At 46.1% G+C, this 23,921-nt stretch overlaps 1 protein-coding gene across 13 annotated transcripts in view; it reads left to right on the plus strand.

The window, feature by feature from the left end:
* NOD1 (nucleotide binding oligomerization domain containing 1) overlaps positions 1-23,921 on the plus strand; it is a 217,983-nt gene that overhangs the window by 104,971 nt on the left and 89,091 nt on the right. For all 13 annotated transcript variants that reach the window (XR_011556771.1, XM_070726925.1, XM_070726919.1 and 10 more), the window contains 4 exons: positions 1,953-2,036; positions 12,320-12,403; positions 20,364-20,447; positions 21,518-21,601. Coding sequence is in view for 12 of the 13 variants with exons in the window: in XM_070726925.1 (XP_070583026.1) it covers positions 1,953-2,036; positions 12,320-12,403; positions 20,364-20,447; positions 21,518-21,601 (336 nt within the window). In the remaining variant the exon portion in view is untranslated. The remainder of the gene's footprint in view (positions 1-1,952; positions 2,037-12,319; positions 12,404-20,363; positions 20,448-21,517; positions 21,602-23,921) is intronic.

Here is a 23,921-nt window from a genome sequence, read left to right on the forward strand (position 1 = left end):
CCGCCCAGGAAATCGGAGCATCCTTCCCCTCCACGCACTTCGCCCTGCCTGCCTCCTGACTCAAGCGGTCGGCGGTAGACCGCCTTTGAGTTTTCGGCTGGGGGGGAGGGAGTTAGGAAGGTCCTCCTGCTCGCCTGTCATTCTGCATGCCTGTCAATCTTTTGTGCGCCGCAGAACGGGATGAGCCGGCGATGCGCACCCCGCCTCCCCCACCCTGGCTGCGGGCCGTCCACGCCGCTGCTCCGCTCTGTCATCGGTCCCACAGAGGCAGGAGCCGGGTGCTGGCCAGCTTTTTGTCCCCTGCCATCGCCGCCGCCTGCGAGCGCTCTGCCAGGCGGCTCCCCATGCTCCGTGCCTCCTTTTTCTCTGGGACTGCGGAGGGAGGGAGGGAAGCAGAGCGAGGCGGCAGGCGAAGCGACCGCCTCCGCTCGCCAAGCACCACAGGGAAGGAGGAAGAGAGAAGCAGGCGGGCAGCAGCCGCTTTCCTGCTTCCCTTCCTTCCTTCCCAACCGGCCTCTCGAGGGCAGCGGCGGCGGGTTCCCGGCCTCGGATCTAGCAGGGGGTCCGGCTCCTGCCGCTGATGCAGTTGCGAAGCACTGCGCCGCCCTGACGGCGTCCGGCGGCTTCTGAAGCGGCGCTGGGTGAAAGAGGGTGGGCGGGCAGCGGCGGAAGGCGAGAGGCGTGGGCAGCGGCTTCCGAAGCGGCGCTGGGCTAAAGAGGGCGGGCGGGCAATGGCGGAAGGCGAGAGGCGCTGGGCAGCGGCTTCCAAAGCGGCGCTGGGCTAAAGAGGGCGGGCGGGCAACGGCGGAAGGCGAGAGGCGCCTCTCGCCTTCCGCCGCTGCCCGCCCGCCCTCTTTTGCCCAGCGCCGCTTCGGAAGCCGTTGCCCAGTGCCTCTCGCCTTCCGCCGCTGCCCGCCCTCCCTCTTTCACCCAGCGCCGCTTCGCAACTGAATCAGCGGCGGGAGCCGGACCCCCTGCTAGCTCCGAGGCCGGGAACCCGCCGCCGCTGCCCTCGAGAGACCGGTTGGGAAGGAAGGAAGGGAAGCAGGAAAGCGGCTGCTGCCTGCCTGCTTCTCTCTTCCTCCTTCCCCGTGGTGCTTGGTGAGCGGAGAGGCGGTCGCCTCGCCTGCCGCCTCGCTCTGCTTCCCTCCCTCCCTCCGCAGACCCAGAGACAAAGGAGGCACGGAGTGTGGGGAGCCGCCTGGCAGAGCGCTCGCAGGCGGCGGCTGCGGGGGACAAAAAGCTGGCCAGCACTCGGCTCCTGCCTCTCTGGGACCGCCGACCGAGCGGAGCAGTGGCACGGACGGCCTGCAGCCAGGGTGGGGGAGGCGGGGGTGCATCGCCGGCTCGTCCCGTTCTGCAGCGCACACAAGATTGACAGGCATGCAGGATGACATGCATGGCAAAGGGGCGGGGAGGATCGGGAGGCTCAAGCCTCCTTCGGTGGTGGCGGCAGGTTTCTGATTTTTTGGCTTGCACGCATTAATTGCTTTTCCATTGATTCCTATGGGGAACAGTTGTTCGAGATACGAGTTGATCGACTTACGACCCCAGGTCCAGAACGAATTAAACTCGTATGTCGAGGTACTACTGTATAAGGAAAGAAGCTACTTTTCCTTGAAAGAATTAGGAAGCAGACTCTTCATCCTTTCTTTTTTTGCCCTCTCATCTACACAGTGCTGATAAAATTGTCCTTTGAATCAAGAATCCTTAAAATATTACTTGTAGGAATTATAATCAGGTGTTTTTTAGAGATTATTTTACTTATTTATGGATAAATTGCTTCAGTTAGTGAAGGAGAAAAGAAAGAGCCATTTTGTTCTATTTTCAAACATTGATAGTATTATAAAGAAAGCTAAATCTGCTGATGCTTCTTTGAATTAAAAGAATTAAACATCAATATATATGGTGTTGTGAACCAGCTACTTTATCACATCTTTCTTTTACTTTAGGGTAAGCGTGAACCAGATCACAGATCAAGGTGTGCAAGTGCTTTATGAGGAGCTATCCAAATTCAAAATTGTGTCTTATTTGGGGTATGTATAAAGGACGAGCTCAGATACTCATTATATGAAGGTCATGTTCCCATTATCAAGGGGAGTAATGTGAAAGAATAATAATTTCCATATCTAGATCATTGCCAGATCATTTGATTCATTATTTGATTGCTATCAACACATATTCATTCATTTATTTATTTATTTATTTATTTATTTATACCCTGCCTTTAGTATTTTTATATTTAGCGCAGCATTATGTAATAACAGAATAACAATTGGAAAGCTATTGAATGAAGATGAATTGAAGAACACTAGGAAAACTAAGTAGTGGTGCAATGCCTGATTCACTACACGTTAATAACCCATTCAATTTTTATTTGCAGAGGTTGAATTTCAATATCTACAAACCCCATCCAGCATATTAAACTGATATAGATTTGCTCCCTGTTTGTATACTATAGCTTGCCCTGCCGGTGGGGGGGGGGGGGGGTAGTGGTGGTGGGGTGGTGCTAATGCTGTATGTGTGTGTATATCAGCATCAAGTTCCTACCCAATAAGGGCCACATTGCGCACACTGCCCTTGGAATGAATTCACTGACTCAAAAGACCCTTATTTCATGGTAAAATCAAACTCTTTATTGATAAAAGCACACACAGTGACAAGCAGATCTGAATGGCAAGGAAAAGGGAGTTTCTTTCTCTCTCCGAAGCTAAGCATCAATACAGTGTGGGAAAGGCGCCAAACTCAGACTAATTGGAATTTCTTATATAACAAGTCCATTTATCATTTAAGCATATGATTCAGCTCACTGAGATCCCGAGCAAAATAATGTCTTTTATTGAGGCAGAATTCATGGTTTTGAAGCCTTGTTCACTCCCCACTCTACAATCCTCTTCCATTGAGCGGCATTGAAACCCCACACCCAATTGCCCAAAACCCTTTGCCTTTATACTGCCTGGAAATGACATCAAACCTCAAAGAGACTAAGGCTGTAAGCTAGTACCTTTTATTATTATTATTTTATTTATTAATTTTGTCCAATACACAATAATACACAATGAAGGTTATAGAGGATATAGTAGAGAAGATATACGAGATATAGGAGAAACTATAGAACAGGGGATGGAAGGCACTCTAGTGCACTTATGTAACTCCTTACCTTCCAAGAAATCTCCTATAGCGAGGGTCTGTCCACTGACTATCCCCTCTAATGTCTTCCTCATCCTCTGACTGGGATCACTCCCCCATTGTCATATCCGCCCCCTCTAGTGGTTCCTCGGGTTCATTCAGGTCACTTTCTCCCTCACTCATTCTCTACATCAGCTGGCAATCCCTCTGGCCCAGGGTATCCAGAGGGGCCTGGTTCATCCTCCTCAGAATCTGGTGGACAAGGAGTACTCACAACAGGTAGTAAAATGGGAATGTGTTTGCAGCTCTGGGTCACTGGTGTGTGCACGTGTCCCAATGGGATTTTGCACCTGCCTGCCTGCCTTTGTCTGCAGTGGGGATGTGCGAGGAGAGATGTCCTTGGGACTACTTTTGAGCCCTCCCCCACACTTGTTATGGACAAAACGGTGCTGCTTCACCAGCCTTTTGAGATTCCTTGAGAGCTGGCTGAGAATGATGATGAGTAAGGGGAGGCGCGGGGAATCCTGGTGAGTCAGTGTGCCGTTTAAAGTGGGAGGTGGTGGGTGGGATTGAAAACGAAACGAAGGCATACTTTGAATGGGATTCATTCTTTATTCTATTCTATTATTCTGTTCCACTTTGCTCTATTCCAATCTCTATTTCAATCTCTGTTCTGTTAATTCTTCATTCTATTCTATTCTATATACACTATTCTCCACTGCAGCTGGAAGGAGAGTCCAACATGGGTAGTTAACCAATCTTATTGGTAGAGACTGAGTTAATTATTTACATATTAATTAGGTACCGCCCCCTTGTATCCCCCATGAGCTCAGTTTTAAAAACTCAGTCTAAGTGTAGAGACTTACTGAGTTTGAGCTTAAGCTAATTAAAGCTGATAAATTGTTTAAAATTGTTTAAAATTGTTTAAAATAGTTTGATAAATGTTGAATAATTGTTGTGACCTGTTTAATGTTCTGCTTTGTCTTTCAGGCACGGATAGCAGCACAGGAACAGCAAGGAACAACAAGGGGTTCCTGCCCTCCGCGGGCAGCACCCCCAACGATACTCCTCAGGGGTTTTGTATTCCCCCCGAGGGAACACCCCGCAGAGGAGCATCCAGCCTGGGGTCCCTGGCCTCCGAGGCCACACTAAGGCTGCAGGCCGAAGGTGGGGGGGTCCGCCCCCCCCACTGGGAGGCTTGAAATCGCTCCCCGAAGCCGGCGAGGCGCGCCGATGGAGCGATCAGCTGTTCGGCGGCCGGGAAAAGCCGCCGCCGAAGCCGCCGCCGGGAGAGCGAGCCGCCGATACCGCCGCCGTTGCCGCTGCTACAAACAGCGCGACCGCTGAGACCACCAGGCTGCGCGGACAGCAGAGGCGATAGCCAGGGTTACCTCCCTGGCGGAGACCGCCAATGGTGGCAGGGGCGCGAAGCGGGAGCCCGGAAAGACCGCGGAGGTCATGGGCGCCGCCATCTTGCTTTATCGGCGCGAAAACGGCGATCTTGGCGGCAAAGCACGCAAGTGAGCCAGGAGGCTCCAGTGCGCATGCGCCAGTGGAGAAATAGCCGAGGCGCCATTTTTTGCGAGCGGCAAGGGCGTGGAGCCAAAAAACTTTACTGTGTCTTCATTTAACTGTGAGTAAAATGGCAGAGCAAGCCGGGGCTGACAAAAGCAGCTCCCCCGCTGCCAAGGAGAAGGGCAAAGGGAAGGCAAAGGAGAAGACTAAGGCCTCCCAATCTTCCAGCTCCTCATTAAAGGAAGCGGAAAAGCGCATAAAGGCCCTGGGAAAAAAAATTGGAAGCGGCCCTACAGCCCTCTCCCTCTGGATTGCCCCTTACACAGCGGCAGCAGATGACCCCTGAACAGTTGACCACCCAATCTCCCTTGGGGGCCACTGGGATCATGCCAACAGGGGACTGGTCGCCTGATAGACATTTTATACCTATACCTCAGGCCATGCCATCCCCTGGCACTTCTTGGCACAGACCGGGGTCTGCAAGTCATTCAGTCAGAAGCCTGCAAGGGCCTTCAGCTACGTTTACTCCCACAGCTGCTGGCTTACGAGGTCCATCAGGCCCATGGCAACAGATGACTCCTGATCTCCAGGAAATCATCGCCAACGTGTACTCACAGGGCATTGCTACGGGGGCACAACAAAGCACTAGGCCCCCCCAACAGGCTCCAGAAAGAAATCCTTGGTCAGCACCGCCCCCTTCTGGCGTAGGGTCAATGCTGGAGGAACCACAATTTGAGGAGAGTGACAGGGAATATGATTGGTCAGAGGACGAGACAGTGCCTGAACCACCACCAACGGTGGGACTATTCAAACCGGCATTATTCAGGACCTTGCTTTGTAAGGCCAAGCAAGTAATGAACCTTGCAGCCGTGCCTAAGGCAACTGATCCTACTGACACGACAAAGACTTCAGAGGCTCTCCTCAAGGAAGCCCAGCCCGAGACTGAACACTTCCCAGCCTCCCACATATTTGTGGAGGGAGCCAAGCGGCCTTGGCAGCACCCAGCGGCTGCGCAAGGGCCTTCAAACATTGAGCGGAAGTTTTACACCTTCGACGAAGAAGTCGAAAAGCTCCTGGAGTTCCCGCCAATTGACCAGCCGGTGGTGACCCTGGTTTCTAGTGCGCTGGTGCCCTCGGAAACTGGCGACAGCCTGAGGCCAGAGGACAGAAAGGCGGAGATATTGCTGAGAAAGGCGCATCAGGTGTCCGGCTGGGGGTTCAGAGCGGCTGCAGCAGCTTCATTCATCAACAGAGCTTCCATCATGTGGCTGCAGGAAATGCAGGCCAGGCTCGGGCCTGAGGACGGAAGACTCCGGCAGGACCTGAGCAAGCTGCGTGCGGCAGCGGAGTTCTCAGCAGACGCCACCCTTCATGCGGCGAAGTTCTCGGCTAGAAGCATGGCAACCACTATGTCGTCACGACGGCTTCTCTGGCTGAGGAATTGGCCTGCAGACTTAAAATCAAAGTGGAGGTTGGCTTCAAGCCCCTTTCAGGGATCCATGCTCTTCGGGGAGAGTTTGGAGAAGGTCCTCATTGAGGACAGGGACAAAAAGAAAGTGCTCCCCAGGGCGAATAGGAGGCAAGACCGCAGGGCTACACCATACACGAGGCGCCAGAATCCTCGTTGGGAAGCCAACACAGGTGCGGGACAGGCCCAAAGATCCTTTGGTCAGGGCCAATACAGCCAATACAATCAACCATCCTTTCGGTCCGACCGGGGCTCTTTCCAGGACAGACCCCGAGGTTACCAGCAATCAAGACGGCCCTTTCGAGGAGGTAACCAGAGAGGTTTTCGTCGCTCCAAGTGACTCAGCCGGGATGCCAATAGGAGGGAAACTCCAGCATTACAGTCTCTCCTGGCATCGCACGTCATCCGACAAATGGGCCTTGGCCACCGTTTCGCAGGGACTTCGGCTGGAATTTATCCAGCCTCCACCATCACGATTCCTTCATTGCCCCGTAATACGGGACTCACAAAAGAGACTACAACTCCGAGAGGAGATAAAGCATTTATTGGACATTCACGCTATAGAGCCGGTGCCCCGACAGGAAGAGGGCAAGGGGTTCTATTCAGTGATCTTTATAGTACCCAAGGCCTCAGGAGGCTGCCGGCTCATACTAAACTTGAAGCAACTGAACATTTTCATAAAGTACAGGAGGTTTCGAATGCACTCCTTACAGACAATTATAGCTTCCATACGCTCCCACGATCTCTTAACATCAATAGACCTCAAGGAAGCGTACCTCCATGTGCCCATACATCCAAGTCATCGGCGGTTCCTCCGCTTCTGCGCCGAGGGGAAGCATTTTCAGTACAGGGCCATGCCATTTGGCCTTTCCTCGGCCCCACGAACCTTCACAAAACTGTTGGACATTTTGACGGCAGACCTACGCCAGAAATCAGTCCGACTGATGGCCTACCTGGACGACATAATCGTGTTGTCCAGGTCCCCATCGGGAGCCAGGGAAGACTTAGACAGGACAGTGCAATCACTGGAATCTCACGGTTTCACAATCAATATGGAAAAAAGTCACCTGTCTCCCTCCACCAGATTACTTCATCTAGGAGCAGTTATAGATACCCTATCAACCACGGTATCTCTGTCTCCGGAGAGACAACGCACAATACGACAACTGATCTCCAGCCTCCGACACAACAGGAGAGTTTCCCTGGCGTTGCTATCCAAAATCCTGGGGACCTTGGTGTCAGCCATAGGCATCGTTCCCTGGGCAAGACACCACATCCGGGATCTACAGTGGTTTTTGCTCCCAGCACAGAGAGCCAGGAGGAGCCACTGCAACAAGAAGGTCCGGGTTCCAAGGACAATCAGAGAATCCTTGAGATGGTGGACATCACCAGCCTTAAGCAAGGGTTCCCCCTTCCGACTCCAAAGTCCAGTAACCCTTACGACAGACGCCAGCCTTTTTGGGTGGGGCGCTCACATCGGACACCACATGGCCCAAGGCCTCTGGTCAATCAGGGACTTGGAGCCGGTCAACATCAATTTCCTCGAGTTAAAAGCAGTGTTTTTGGCCCTTCAAGCGTTCACTCCACTAGTGCAGGACAGACACGTGCGAGTCCTGACAGACAATGTTGCGACCAGGGCCCACCTAAATCATCAGGGGGGCACGAAGTCACAACGTCTCATGACAGAAGCCAGCCGTCTCTTCAATTGGGCCGAGAACAACTTGGCATCATTGTCGGCCGAACATATTGCCGGCACCAGCAACACGCAGGCGGACTGGCTGAGCAGGACCATCCTAGATCCATCAGAGTGGAGATTGGATCCCGACATCTTCCAACAGCTGACACACAGATTCGGCATGCCATCAGTGGATCTGTTTGCAACCCAGCGGAATACCCAGCTTCCCAGGTTCTACGCACGGTTTCCGGAGCCAGAGGCGGAAGGGACCAATGCCCTTCTTTCCCCTTGGCCACCGGGTCTACTTTATGCCTTTCCTCCCACCAGTCTCCTTCCCAGGGTGGTGGAGAAGATATTGGAGGAGAGAGCGGAGGTGCTATTGGTGGCACCGCACTGGCCTCGACGCCCTTGGTTCTCCGACCTCGTGGCACTGTCGGTGTCAACACCGTGGAGGATTCCGGATCGGATCATCGCCCTCAGCCAGGGGAACCTACAACATCCGGATCCCCAGTGGCTACATCTAACCGTGTGGCACTTGAGAGGAGCAGGCTGAGGCTACAAAAACTACCAGAGAAGGTCATTGATACAATACAGGCAGCACGTCGCCCTTCGACGTCAAGAATATACCAAGCAACTTGGCAGGCGTTCTGTAGGTTCTGTGAACAACATCATCTGAATCCGAGGGAGTCATCAGTTATTACGGTGTTGGAGTTCCTACAACAAGGAATAGACCGTGGGTTAGCCCCTAACACCTTAAAAAGACAGGTGGCAGCTCTTGCCACTATGATACAAGTTCCAGAGGCACGCTCCTTGGCCTTTCACCCGTGGGTAAGAGACTTTCTTCGAGGAGCTACAAATAAACATAGCCCGCCAGTTCGGAGGTTTCCGTCATGGGACCTTTCGTTAGTACTCAAAGCATTGACAAAGCCTCCTTTTGAGCCGTTGAGGTCCATTTCTCTCCGTCTGTTATCCATTAAGACAGCCTTTCTGGTCGCAATTACCTCCGCACGCAGAGTGTCAGAGATAGCGGCCTTATCAGTCAGACAGGACCTCTGTATCTTTTACCCTGATAGGGTTGTACTAAGACTGGATCCCACTTTTATACCAAAGGTAAACTCTACCTTTCATAGGAAGCAAGAGTTGATCCTGCCTGATTTCTGTACTCGTGGGAACCACCCATCGGAGTTGCGATGGCACAAAATAGACGTCAGGCGAGCCCTGAAAATCTACATCAGGCGTACGGAGACATTCAGAAAATCTGAGCAATTGTTCATATCATTCTCGCCTCATAAGATGGGACTTGGACTATCCTCCAAATCTATTAGTAGATGGCTCAAGGAGTGTATCACGGAGGCTTACAAGGCTAGAAACCAGACCCCGCCATTGGGACTGACGGGTCATTCAACACGTAGCGCGGCCACGTCTGCTGCCTGGGCCACGCAAGCATCCATAGAAGATATCTGCAAGGCCGCAACATGGGCGGCCCCTACCACCTTTGTTAAACATTATAAGTTGGATTCATTTGCCTCAGCGGACGCAGCGTTTGGAAGGCGTGTTTTGCAACGAGTTTGTGCCTCCACGACGTCCCTGACAAGACCTTCTCCCTCCCATGGGCCTTAATCTTTGGCATATCCCATGTTGGACTCTCCTTCCAGCTGCAGTGGAGAAGGACCGTTGTACCTACCTGAACGGTCTTCTCGCTGCACTGGAAGGAGAGTCCAAACCCACCCGGCACTGTTGAAGTTCAGGGACGCCGGTGTTGGGAGGACTTGGTTTGTTGGATTGTTGACAATAAAAATTGGTTATCCTCTTACATTGTCTTCGTTTTTAAAACTGAGCTCATGGGGGATACAAGGGGGCGGTACCTAATTAATATGTAAATAATTAACTCAGTCTCTACCAATAAGATTGGTTAACTACCCATGTTGGACTCTCCTTCCAGTGCAGCGAGAAGACCGTTCAGGTAGGTACAACGGTCCTTCTTAACTCTATTCTATTCTATTTTATTCTGCTCTGCTCTATTCCAATCTCGAGCAAAGACTGAGGGGAAGAAGCCTCCAGGTTGCTGCCCGGCTGTTGTTGTTTTTTTCCTTTTTCCTTTGTGACTTTGGGAGACCACTGTAGGAAAGAGAGGAGGGAAGTGATGTCAGGGTTTAGGACATTGAGCCTCCGCCAGTTGGATGAAGCTCTTTCCTCCGCAGAGATAAGCGCAGGTGTGCATAATCAGCACTCCCCGAGAGTATTTAAGGGGAGGGTTTTGAGAATGCTCTTTGCAAGCAGTCAATGTTCAAACATTTGACAGAGAAACAGCCTCAATTCTGTCTGACAAACCTGGATTACTTACTAGTCATTTCTGGGGTTAACTTCTTGCGAAGGACTGTTGGCTGGAAGCACTAGTGGGGGAGGCATTCTCTTATCAATTTGGCCTCACGCCTGGACTTTGGCGAAGATACTTTGTTTAAATGGGACTAAGTAATGTGATTATATAAGTTTGGATTCTCTTTATTTAGTTTGTTAAGAATGGTTTATAAATATGTTTAAGATTAAGATTAAAAGTCTTAAAAGATGATGAAATATATTCAGATAAATGAAGTAGATTGGTTTAATTTGCTAGGAGAAATTTCCTATTATTATTATTATTATTATTATTATTATTATTATTATTATTATTCCAATTTCAGAATTACTATAAAACAACCCAAACCATATAAAAAACTTAAAACAATTTACTCAACCAACACATCTCATACATCAATCTTATCATAATAATCATTCAGCGAATGGCAGGGGCTGGAGCAAGATGACCAATTCAACAGCCCCAGGTCTGTCAGCACAAATGTATTTTCAAATTCTTCCGAAAGGCCAGGAGAGTAGAAACCATGCAGATCTCCAGGGGCAGTTGATTCCAGAGGGCGGGGGCAACCACAGAAAAGACCCTTCTCCTAGGGCCTACCAGCCATCATTGCTTGGCTGCTGGGACCTGGAGAAGGCCAACTCTGTGGGCCCTAACTGGTCATTGGGATATCTGAGGCAAGAGACAGTCCCGAAGATAATCAGGTCATAAGCCATTTAATGGTTAGAGTTAATGAAATATAAATAATGGGATTACAATAAGTAAACATATAAGGTTGTATTTGTTTAGATTTCCTTTTTTAAAATACTTATTATTAGATAAAATAGTGTTTCATATGGGATATTTAGTCTTTTGTGGAAAATGTAGAATGAGGGAAGGAGGCATTATGGCTTAGATTTTTTACTTTTTAAAGATGTATTTATTAATATTTAAAGGGATATCAATGGTGAATTTAATTAGAGGATAATTTTGACCTATCTGGATGACAAATTAGAAAGAATGGAGTATGGGGTATGATTTGATACCAAAATTGAATTGTTGAGATTTAAAAATTTGTATCTGGAATATATAAGACATATATATTCTATGGAGAGGGGCAGCATACAAATCTAATAAATAAATAAAATAAATAAATCCGAGGCTATTTTATTGTAATAAGAATAGAAGGTATATTATTTTTGTATGTTGTTACATAGAGAGAGAAAAATAAAAACCTTTCAAAGGAGGCGGCTGCAGGCATAGGTGACGCAAAGAGGGGAGGAACCCTAGTGGGACCTCGCATTGAGGGGTAGGGCTCCTCCTCAGTCCCATTCCAGTGGAGGGGTAAGGCGGCTGTGTGGAAAATGGGGCATAGGATCCTGTGCTCGTTGCAGAGAAAGGAGGCTGCATAGTTCCATGAATAGTGGGGAGGCTGGGCGATCATTGACACTGTGCCCATCCCATCCCTGGGACTTACACCAGTCCTGGTGTTTTCACGTTGGGCGCTCTCTAAATCTGTCATGCTCTCTAAAGCTGGTCTTGGGGTTGATCTGGGCTCAAAGTGAAGGGTCACCCAGGTGGTCTTCAGTTCAGAAGCGGCACTTCTAGGGATTTCACTAGCTGCAGTGTGAAATGAAGTGGTGCCTCTGCTTCCCTGGGGACCCCTGCCCAAAGTAGTGTAGGAAAACGCAGGGGTTTTCAACAGTCACTCTGGAATTTCAGTGCTCTGACTTAAAGTCAGGCATCCGAAATGGTCTGGTCCGAATGGCTGCGAAACACTGGCCGGGAACTTCCACCTTCTGAATGAAAACCACCCCTCCCAATTCCCATGATACTATTTTAATTGTGGCAGGCCAAAGTCTCTAACTCCAAACAATGGCTTCAGCCTGACATCTATCTGTTAATTTCTGTTTTAATAGTGCAAACTTATACTTGTCCACTTAAAAGAATTTAATGGCTTTTCTAAGGTCAATCAAAAGCAGTATATGCATCAAAAACTACTGAATGAGCAGCATATCATAACAAATTTTAGGAGGTCTGAAACTATATGGCACTGCTTCTTTAATTTTTATTGATTCTTATACAAAGCTTTCCCAATTACATTATTAATAGGGAATTGTATTTGTACTTTAAAAAAAAATATACTTGATGTAATTAACTTAATTTGTTAATACCCTAACTGCTATTATTCCTTCCAAAGCTTATATAACAACCAGATTACGGATATTGGAGCAAAGTACGTGGCAAAACTCATTGAGGAATGTCCAAGCCTCATCTATGTTAAGTAAGTATCTCTCCCATCCCTATACCATCCTAATTCTCAAGTGATTAAAGCCTTCAAAAATGGACTCTTCCTCCTCAACCACCCAAAGATTTTTCCATATAATCCTGCTGGATATGAAGGTTGAGTATCTCTGAGCTTTGCAGGTATGCAGAGCCCCTTCCATGGAGAATCTCCTTTGCATTATTCTACCAGAGCTACCATGATAGGATGGGAGAAGAATAAGCTCGTTTGAACTTGGAGTGCTTATATAGTAAAAAATACTTCTGAGTTAACCTAGTGAGCTTTTCATGAATACCAGTATGCCCATGAATATTAGCCTTGGTATCCTCCAATTGCCTGCCCCATCTGACTTTAAAAATAAATGTTAAATTCTTTTAATTGATGATGATGAAGAATATGATGTTATACATTCAATGATGTCTGACTCTTGGTAATTGATGGACCGGGTTTCTGTACACCTTCCAATGTTCTGCTTCTGTGAATTTTATGCTCTAGCTCAGTGGTTCTCAACGTGCTTAGGTGGGGCATGGCCAAAAAAAGATTGGGGACCACTGCTCTAGCTAGTATGAGCTTTGATGGTGTCAAACCATTGTGTTCTTTGGAAGCCTGGTTTCTTTTTACTACTAACTCTTCCAAAATAATTGCTTTCTCCAGTGAATTCTCCCACAAGACATGGCCAAAATAAATGAGATGCAGTATTGTCATTTTTCTCTCTTTTAATTAGCAATTGTAAATACAGTGATACTTCTACTTAAGAATGCCTCTACTTAAGAACTTTTCTAGATAAGAACCGGGTGTTCAAGATTTTTTTTGCCTCTTCTTAAGAACCATTTTTTACTTAAGAACCCAAGCCCAGAAAAATTTCCCAGGAAACTTGAGAGCGGCACGAAGGCCCAGCCAGTTTCCTGCCATTCCCCCTGTGTTTCTCTCTCTGGTGCAGTGTAAGGAAGGCAGCCTCACGCTGGGTGTATGGGAGGCATGTGCTCCTCCTTACCACCTCAGAATCCCTCTTTTTTTTTTAAGCCTTAAAGTTTTGGATTTTTTTATTCACCTCACCTCACCTTCCTCCTTTGGCAGCGACTGTCCTCCTCCTCTTCTTCCTCCTCCTCCTCCCACCCAAATTCCAAGCTTTTATTTCTTTCCTAATGGGTTTGCACACATTATTTGCTTTTACATTGTTTCCTATGGGAAAAATTGCTTCTACTTACAAACTTTTCTACTTAAGAACCTGGTCATGGAACAAATTAAGTTATTAAGTAGAGGTACCACTGTAAATGAAAAATGATCTGCTGCAGTCATCTAGATAGAATACAAACATAATGGAGTTTATATGTAAGAATAGATTGTCTGACAGATAGTAGGTTAGATAAAATATAGGTTAATAAGGTTGGAAGGGAGTTTGGAGGTCTTCTAGTCCAAACTCCTATCCACGGCAGGAGATCTTAAACCATTCTATACAAATTGTTGTCTAATCTCTTTTTGAAAATCTCCCGTGATGGAGTACACACAATTTCTGGAAGCCAGCCATTTCACTGGTTCTCACTGTCAGAAATTTTTCTTTAGTTCTAGGTTGACCTTCTCTTTAATGATTTTCCATCCTCCCTTTCTATGTGAAGCCCCTAAAGTATTGAAAGATTGTTATCGTATCACTCATAGTCTTTCTCCTCATTAGATTAAACATACCTAGTTCCCGCCATCATTCATCATATGGTTTAGCCTCCAGATCTACAGACTCCAGATTATCTACAGACTCCAGATAGATTAGCTATCTGCTAAATTGCTAGCTCTGGGCCATTTTCATCATTTACAGTTTGTTCATTTTTCTGTAAATCACATTGGTTTAGTGCGCCCAGGGTAATAGGATCTTGCCTTTCACCCACATAATTAGCAGTCAGCTTTGTGCATCAAGTCAAGTAGGAGTTGCATTTTGGTGATTTTTTGAAATGGCGATCAACAAAATAGCACACCTATTTTGGAAGTCATACATATACACATCGTATATACACGTATATATTAATATTATATATCTATAGTAATTATTGTTATACATTCATAAGAAAGGACATTCATAACGGTAAACTATATATATCGCATAGTAGCGTCCTTTGGTAATATTAGTAATAATGGCCCCACGTAAGGATAAGTGTGTGGACCCTCAGGCCACATCTCGCCCTAAGCGAAAGGCAGTACCATCTCAAAAGGCCAGGGAGGCCAGTGTGGCCAGAAAGGCAGTTGGAAATAATAATGGGATGGATAATGAAGGCGGTCTATCAAATAATATACTTTCTAAGTTGTTAGACCGCATGGACGCGATGGAGACCTGGATGAGATCCGGGGGCTAACCATACAGCTGGAGGAGGAACCAGACACTCAACCCACTACATAGCAGACACATCAGCTGGGACTAGTGGGATAGCTGAACCTGCGGGGTCAACAGTCAGGCACCCAGGGAGCCAGCTAGAGGAGCAGACCCGAAACACACAGCCCAGGGGTGAGTCCAGCAGCATCACACCAAGCACTGAAATTGAGGCAATATGCAATAGGGTCTGGGCTGGTAGCCAGGGCACAGGGTCACAGCCTGCTGGCACCCCTACCAGGGTACTAAGTCCAGCGGGCACACAGGGCGGTGGTACGCCAATTCCAACCCCTGTCATGGGAATACAGAGCGCTGCACAACCAAACACCCCCACGGGGAGGGAAACAGGCGACTCCATTATCCTGGGATTATTCCCCCACAATGTTGGGGTTTCATCTCCACCCCACAGTAAAAGAGAGAATGAGGAGGGGAGAATATGTGGATGTGTTTTCCCTATTGAGCAGGGAGGTTCCCAAAAAGGAAAAGGAGAGGGAAGGGGGCACCGAAAAACAAAAAAAGACCAAGGAATAGACGTTAGACTGATAGGTCTGTAGTTTCCTGGGTCTGGTTTTTTGCCTTTTTTGTAAATAGGGACCATGTCGGCTCGTTTCCAATCATCTGGTAGGTCTCCTGTGGTCCAGGATTTTTGAAAGATGTTGTACAGAGGCTCAGTGATGACATCGGCAAGCTCCTTTAGGACTCTGGGGTGCAGTCCATCTGGTCCTGGTGATTTGTACTCATTCAGTTCCAATAGGTGGTCTCTTACTGTATTTCTATTAAAGTAGTGTTTTGTTCCAATTTTGATTTCTGCAGCTGTGATACAAGATCGTTCTTTTGTTGTTTCTTTGTGCGTGAAAACAGATGCAAAAAAGGTGTTGAGCAGTTCTGCTTTCTTTTTATTGTCCATTACTTCTGTGCCACCTCCTCTTTCTAGTGGACCGACTGCTTCCTTGATTTTTTTGAGGGGTGTTTATGTGTTGGAAGAAGCTTTTTTTATTGTCTTGGACCTTTGTTGCTAGGCTTAGTTCATACTGGGCTTTTACTGTCCTGATTTTTTCTTTGCAGATTCTGGCTGCTTGTTGGTAATCTGCCTTGGTTATGTGTCCTTCTTTCCATTTTTTGTATCTGTCTTTTTTCATGCAGTTTGTTTGTTAGGTCCTTGTGTAGCCAAGCTGGTTTCTTTTTGGATTTTGGGTGTTTCCTTTTCATTGGGATAGCATTGTTTTGGGCTTTTGTGATCATGGTTTTTAAGATTTCCCAAGCTTCTTGCCTGGTTTTGCCTTTTAGGACTGTTGTCCAAGGGATCACTCTCAAGTTTTCTCTAAGTTTATTGAAGTCTGCTTTGTTAAAATCTGGGATTTTGATGTTGTTGGGTCCAGTAGACTGTGTTGATATTATATTGAATTTGAGAATGTTGTGGTCACTTTTACCCAGCACTCCATCTGTTTCAACCCCAACAATCACTTCTTCTCTGTTTGTGAGAATTAGGTCCAGTGTGGCTGCCCCTCTAGTTCCTTCCTCTACTTTTTGGACTATGAAATTGTCTGCAAAGCATGCCAGAAATTTGTTTGATTTTTCGCTTGGTGCGGAATTATTTTTCCAATTTATGTCCGGGTAGTTAAAGTCTCCCATTATTACTGTGTTGTTTTTCTTGCATATGTGTCAGTTGGTTGTTGAAAAGGCTGTCCATTATTTCTGTTTGGTTTGGTGGTCTGTAGTACACACCAATTGTTGTGTTGCACTTTTTTCTTCTTTGATGTTGACCCATAAGCTTTCTAGAAGGTTTTCTTCTTTTGTAGTTTGTATCTCAGTGACGTTGTAGTGGTCTTTTATGTACAGTGCAACTCCACCTCTTTTTTTGTGTGATTTGTTTTTTTTTAATAGTTTGTATCCTTTAATGTGTATATTCCAGTTGTGTGTATCATCCCACCAAGTTTCGGTGATTCCAACTATGTCGTATTTGCCTTTGTGGATTAGAATTTCTAGTTTACCCTGTTTGTTCCCTAGGCTTTGTGCATTGGTATAGAGGCATTTGAGTTATTTGTGCCTGTTTTGGGGAGGGCCCTGGGTGAGTTCTGGTTGGTGTTTGTGTGTGTCTCCCTTCCCTTCCCTTCCCTTCCCTTTTTAGTTTGTTGTTGACCCTGCTTGCTGAGGAGCCCTGATTGGCGCTAGGTTCTGGAATATGATTGCCCACCCCATACGGTGTTAGTTTAAAGCCCTTCTGATGTTAGCCTTCCATAGTTTTCTGATTTGAGGTCAGATCCATCACATATGAAAAAAGGTACCAGTCTCCTTGATAGGTTTTCCTTTTTTAATTAAATTAAATGGTTGTTTTAATGTAGTATTAATTATTAATTAATTAATTGGATTCATATTATTGTTTTGTTTCTTGCATGTGCTATGAGCCGCCCCAAGTCCTTGGAGAGGGATGGCATTCAAATCCAATTAAATAAATAAAAATAAATAAAATGTTTGCTGTTTGCTTGTTTTCCTCCCCCAAAACTAAGGTACATCTTATATTTTGGTGCATCTTATATTCCGAAAAATATGATAAATGACCAATCTGTGACAGGAAGGTTAGGGAGGAGGGTATGATACCTGAAGCCTATGGAGACCCAGTATGGCAGGAAACAGAGCAAGGGTCCATCATAATGGGAGATGCCCTGGTCACCTGTGAACTAGAGAGGTGCTGAAATATAAGCCTGTACTTGCACTAGACCTCGCAGGGTCTTCCCAATTTTAAGGAACCTTATCCTCTACTTCAGAGGTCCCCAACCTTTTTTGCACAAGGGACCGGCTTTAAGCTAGACCAATTTTCCACGGCCCGGTGGGGGGGGGGGGCTTTGGTCATATGGGGGTGGGGTTATGGAGGGGTGGAGCTTAGTGATGCAGCCCTCCACACTTCTCCACAGGGCGGGGAGAATCAGGAGGCTCCTTTGGCGGCTGGGGGCTGCCTGGCTTTGTGATTTTGGCTGGGGGGGGGGAGTTAGGAAGGTCCTACTTCTCCACCCCCCAGCCAAAAATTCAAAGCCTATCTGCTGGATACGGGCGATGAGTGGGACAGAGCGGTGTGGAAGCCTCTTGCAGCAGCTGCTACAGCCACCGGCTTCGGCGCTGCTCGTCCCGCTCATTGTCCGTGTCTGGCAGAAGCTGCTGCCCGAGTGCTCTTGGCCGGCGGGATTCAAAGTGCTGGGGTGGGGGGTGTCCCAGCGGGAGGCGAAGCACTGGGGTGGGGGGGCTGTCAGGACACCCCCCACCCCAGCACTTTGAATCCCGCCGGCCAAGAGCACTCGGGCAGCAGCTTCTGCCAGACACGGGGAATGAGCGGGATGAGCGGCGCCGAAGCCGGTGGCTGTGGCAGCTGCTGCAAGAGGCTTCCGCGCCGCTCTGTCCCACTCATCGCCCGTATCCAGCAGATAGGCTTTGAGTTTTTGGCTGGGGGGGGACTTAGGAAGGTCCTACTTCTCCCCCCCCCCAGCCAAAAACTCAAAGCCTATCTGCTGGATACGGGCGATGAGTGGGACAGAGCGGCGCGGAAGCCTCTTGCAGCAGCTGCCACAGCCACCGGCTTCGGCGCCGCTCGTCCCGCTCATCGCCCGTATCCAGCAGATAGGCTTTGAGTTTTTGGCTGGGGGGGGAGAAGTAGGACCTTCCTAACTCCCCCCCAGCCAAAATCACAAAGCCAGGCAGCCCCCAGCCGCCAAAGGAGCCTCCTGATTCTCCCCGCCCTGCCTGACGCCCCACCCTGTCCTGCATAATGTCCTCTGCCGGGAGGGCAGCGCCGCCGCGGACCGGCTGGAAAACCCCAACGGCCCGGTCCCGGTCCGCGGACCGGCGGTTGGGGACCTCTGCTCTACTTAACAACATGCCTGCTTACTGAATGACTGTGATGACGAGAGCAGAGATTCTGGTCAGTAAGTCAGGCAATCACCTGGGCAGCTCCCTTAATGACCACAACTTGTGACCATAATGAACAAGCTGCATTATAGTGTTGTGTCATTGACCACCTGTATTTGAATTTAAGAATATTCTTCCCTTATGAATGTTTCCCAAAATTATTTTAAGATTGTAGTTTTGGTTAGGATTCATCAGCTTTAGAAAATTTTTCCATATAAGCACATTAGTGCAAAGAATGAAAGACCTTATTCAATATTTTAATTGCCTTGTTTTAGAAGGATGAGCAATTTCTTAGATTATGTAATTGCATTGGCATCCTTCAGTTTTGAAAGACCATGGTATAATGCTCTGGATTCCTCATACTAACCTACCCAGACTAACCTACCCAGACTTCATGGTGATTAGATTACAAATTAATTTACACATTCTCACAACAAAAATTTCCAAGATTCAACTTGCATATGGTTTTTGCACTGTTTAGTTTTAATGAATCAATTAAAAGTAGATGATAAGCTCACTTAAAAATCTTTAATCAGTTGATAAAGCAGCCTTTGTTATTCCTTCATGGGCTTCTACCAGCATATCCACGGTCAAAATTATTGGTATTTGGGTTCCAAATGGTTTATTAATCATAATTCCAGGAAGATTTTCCACCCACATCCCCTTAAAAAACAATGGATCAGATGATGTATTTATTTACTTTTCATTCCAAAATGTTGATGTATTTTTAAAAATGTCCCTAAGGGAAATTTAAGAAAGCCAATTGTATAGTATTGTACTACGTTTTATGAATAGTAAAATTTATGAACTAATACCGGTATTTGTTAGAACAAAGCAGTAATATAGTTGCAACAATACAGCTTTCATTAATATTTAAAAAGAAACAAGTCATATGACAAGTTCAGAATTAGTTCACTGAGGTCTACCTATTGATCAAAATTACTGTAACCATTCTACTTTTAAAAATTCATAAAAGCACAGAAAGAGTACACAGTATGAACTAAAACATATTGTATTTGTAAAAGGCAAGTAGTTGTGTTTAGATTCAATGCTAAATCTTGGTTGAATTATATCAGAGCAGACTAATTTGCTGGCTTCTTTTCAGAAGAATATTGGAAGTTTCCACTTTTAAAAATTTAACTATCACTTAGAGCAGGGGTGTCAAACTGGTGGTCTGTAGTCCGGATGCACACATAGACCACGTCCACCCCAGCTCCGCAAAAAGAAAAACATCACAAAATGTCACATGACGGCAACTTGATCCCTCAAGTTTGACACCCATGACTTACAGTGTGGCAAATGATTAATCATAGCTGTAAAGTAGAAAAAAACAGCCTAAACTGGTTTAGGCATGTCTTCTCCATCTGCCAGTCACAGCAAAGATAATTTTTTTTAAATTTTGACAAATATTTGCAAGCTGATGTCATTTAGAAAGAAGAGAAGCAACAAAGCTAGATGGTTTAAAACACTTACATATCTGAAATCAGAATGCCACCATGGAACAGGAAGCCAGAACACAGTTAATAAAGGCAGGATAATGTTTGGAACTGAGAATATCAAATTATATGATGGTGTGGGAATGAAGTATAAGGCTAACTGAGCTATGGTGAAAAGGTCATTTTTCCCAAAACAATGTTAAGTATCCAAAACAGCATTGAAACAAAAATGTTTATTGATTTAATTTTCAGGAAAATAATTTCTTTGCAGGATAGGAGCAAACAACATAACAACCGAGGGAGGTAAAAGTCTTGCTTCTGCCATCAAGAAAAGTAAAACTATGTATGAAATTGGGTAAGTATGGCAGATTAAAAAAATATTTTGGACAGAAATCAGTACAAAGTCCTCGTTTAATGAGGCTAGTCAGAAACTGCCATAAACCAAAAAACCTATGTGACATTGATGCCTAGTGGCAACACTTCCAGAAGTCCACTTGTTGCTGTTAAGCAAGGACCACATGGGTCACTAAAGGAGGACCTCACATGATCATGACTTCCTACTTCCCCATTGATTTTGCTTGCAAGAAACTGGCAGGGAAACTCACAAGTAATGATCATGACTGTAGGTCACTGCAGTGATGCACAGTCATGGTCACTGTGTGAGGTCTATTCATTCTGCGTCATCTTAAGTTTGATCCATCACTGAACAAGTGGTTGTTAAACAAAGGCAATCTGTAATTACATTTAAACAATTATATTGCTAAGAAGTCTAGCTTTAGGCTAACCCTCATTTTTAATCCCATTGTTAGTTTCCTATCTATTTGCAAATTTTTATTCATAATGTTAAACCACATGCATAGATATTCCTTGATTTATGACCACAATTTGGGTCCAGAGTTTCCCTTATAAGCCATTGCCATCATAAGGTGAGTCATCTTGTGACTGGACCTGATTTTACTGCCATTCTTATAACCATCATAAGAATCATGTACAGTAGTTATAATTCAAGACCAATGACTAGTGCAAATCCAGTTAAGCAAGTTTTTCTCAAAAACCAGCAAAAAACCCCAAACATGATCACAGGATACTGCAATAGATTGTAAACCAATTTGCTAAGTACCCAAATTATGATGACATGACTGCAGGGATGAGATGACAGATAAATTCAAATTTAAGTTGTAACTGACTTTATCAGAGATTGCCATTAATTCAAGCTGTTATTATTACAACCAAGTGAATGGTTGTAAATCAAGGACTGCCTATATCTTATCTGTTGATTATTGAAAAAGGCACAATTGACCTAATTCACATATAATACTAAGCCATCTTAAGTACTTTCCGTGTATGAGGACTTCGACTTCCTGAATTCTCAAGTATTGTGATTCTGTCTATGGAGATTCTTAGTGGTCTTTTTGTCTTTGACAGAATGTGGGGTAACAAGATTGGGGATGAAGGAGCAAAAGCTTTTGCAGAGGCACTGAAAAATCACCCTACCTTAACCAATGTCAGGTAAAATGTTTATGAGTAGACTGATATTCATGCTGTCAGTGTTCCAAATAACATCAAAGAAATAAATCAGAGTCCAAATCTTGGCTTTCTTCCAAGTTCCAATTTATTGTCAGAGTCATGCTGGTTACGAACTGTAGTCAAACCAGTACTAATTTTCCTACACTTCCCCACCCAGGTTAAGATTTATCCCTCATCCATAAGCTCATCACATGGACCAGTCTGGTTGTCTCTAAATCCACGGACCTCCATCATACTTCCACTGGTGCTGAACAAAATATGGCCTTGGATCTTCAAGAAAGGAACTTGTTGTGGCTAGTATCTTTCCCCCTCATGCAACCACCCCTCCCAATTCCACCAGTACTACTCTAATTGTGATAGACCAAGGTGTAACTCAAACAATGCCTTTGCCTGACAGACGGCCCCTTTTTTTCAAGAAAAAAAGTGTGTCCTGCAAAAGGAGAGAACGAAACACAGGTGGTTAATATCCTTTCCAACCCCCCCTCCCCCCCACCCCAGGCGGCCCTTTGGGTTACAGTATTTGGGTATTTTTTGTGGAATTGCTTAAATAATCTATCAGGATTTCAACTTTTAACCCAGGAAGACCTCAGAGAAAGGGTATCCCTTCCAATGAATTAAATATTGCAACTGGCCTCTGAATATACAGGAGTTCAAAATATTTTTCACTTCATAGTGTGTTTCCCCCTGTATTATCACAGAGGAGGGGGATGTTGTGTGTGATGCCTAATATTGGACCTGATTACAGGTTTCAGCAAGCTGCAATGGAATACAGGGTTGATTTTCCCTAGGATTCTGGGTAAACTGAGTTTATCACCTTTCCTATTGGGAAAGGGCCCAAAAATTTTGGTGCTAGCTTTTTGCTAGGCATTCTCAATCAAATGTATTTGGTTGATAAGAAAACCTAATCCCCCCTTTCTTAATGGGGGTTGGAATGATTGGTGTTTGTCTGCTTGTTTTTTGTAGGATTCTGCTGCTTTAACAAGTGCTTTTTTTGTATCCTCCCACTCTTTCTTGAGCTTCTCCTTCTATTCCGTCAGGGTAATAGACGAAGGAGGTTCTGTAGGCAGTTCAGGCATAGGGACAAAGTCTTGGTCACTGGTGGTCCGGAAGGGGGTTAGCTATGGACAGAGTGTGTTTGTTTGTTTGTTTGATTATTGATTGATTGATTGATTGATTGAGTTGAAAGGGACCTTGCAAGTCATCAAGTCCAAATCCCTGCTCAAGCAGGAAACCCTACACCACCCCAGCCAGATGGCAGTCCAATTTCCTTTTGAATGTGTCAAGTGATAGGGCGTTCACAATCTCTGTTGGCTGGTTGTTTCACTAGTTGATCGCTCTTACAGTCAGAAAGTTCTTCCTTATTTCCAGGTTGAATCTCCTTGTTCAGATTCCATCTAGGGGCCTCTGCTCCCTCTTTAGGGAGTTGCTTTCCCTCAGCAAGTTCAGAGGGAGGGATGACTCTAATGTAAAGGTTTAGCTTTCAGGATCCATCCTCCCATCTAATGGTGGAGGTCCATTTATCCAACCAGGCCAGGCCCAATATGACTGCTTCTGACATTTTAGGGGCAACTATGAAACAAAGGAATTTATGGTGTCAGCCCATTTGCAATTCCACTAACTCCATCAGGAGGTGGCTGGAGCCTCGCCTACAAGGGGTTCATTCACTTGTTGAAATTGGAGGGGTTTGACTAAAGGTCTTGTTTGTATTTTTAATTTCTCCACTACTGTTTTGCTGATTAGGCATTTTGAGCAACTGTTATTGATCAGAGCATCCCTGACCCCTTCTTCACCCTTGTTTATTACTTTAATTCTTGCCTTAAGGATAAATGGGAAGATGGCTTCACTCACCGTAGGGTCATCTTCTCTGCTGCCCCTCTCGTGCCATCTAAGGCTAGGTTCCTCCGTTGGGGAATCTGTCTCCTTCATCTCAAGGAGGGAATAGTTACATTGTCTGCAAAGCCCACGATCCCAGTTCAGGGGCTTTTGCCGCTTTCTTCTTTGGGGCTGGGCACAACATTGCTCTCAATTTGTAGTGAGGGGTCCCCAGTTGCTGAGGAAAGGTGTGCCGTCCTGTAGGCTTGAGAGAAACATGGCTTGGGGGAGGGAGGTTTCTCACTACAAACTACATCATCCCGGTCGATGGCAGTGGCATATCAGTCCTGAATTGCCCAAAGGATACTACACACTTCACAAACCTGTTTTAACTCTGGGTAAAGGGCATTCCTGAATGTTTGGACCAAAAGCCTCTCCAGCCAGTCCCTCATTTTTCCAGCAACCCGTCTTAATTTCCATACCAGTTCCT

Source organism: Erythrolamprus reginae, chromosome Z (genome assembly GCF_031021105.1).
Source record: "Erythrolamprus reginae isolate rEryReg1 chromosome Z, rEryReg1.hap1, whole genome shotgun sequence".
NCBI classification, from domain to species: Eukaryota; Metazoa; Chordata; class Lepidosauria; order Squamata; family Dipsadidae; genus Erythrolamprus; species Erythrolamprus reginae.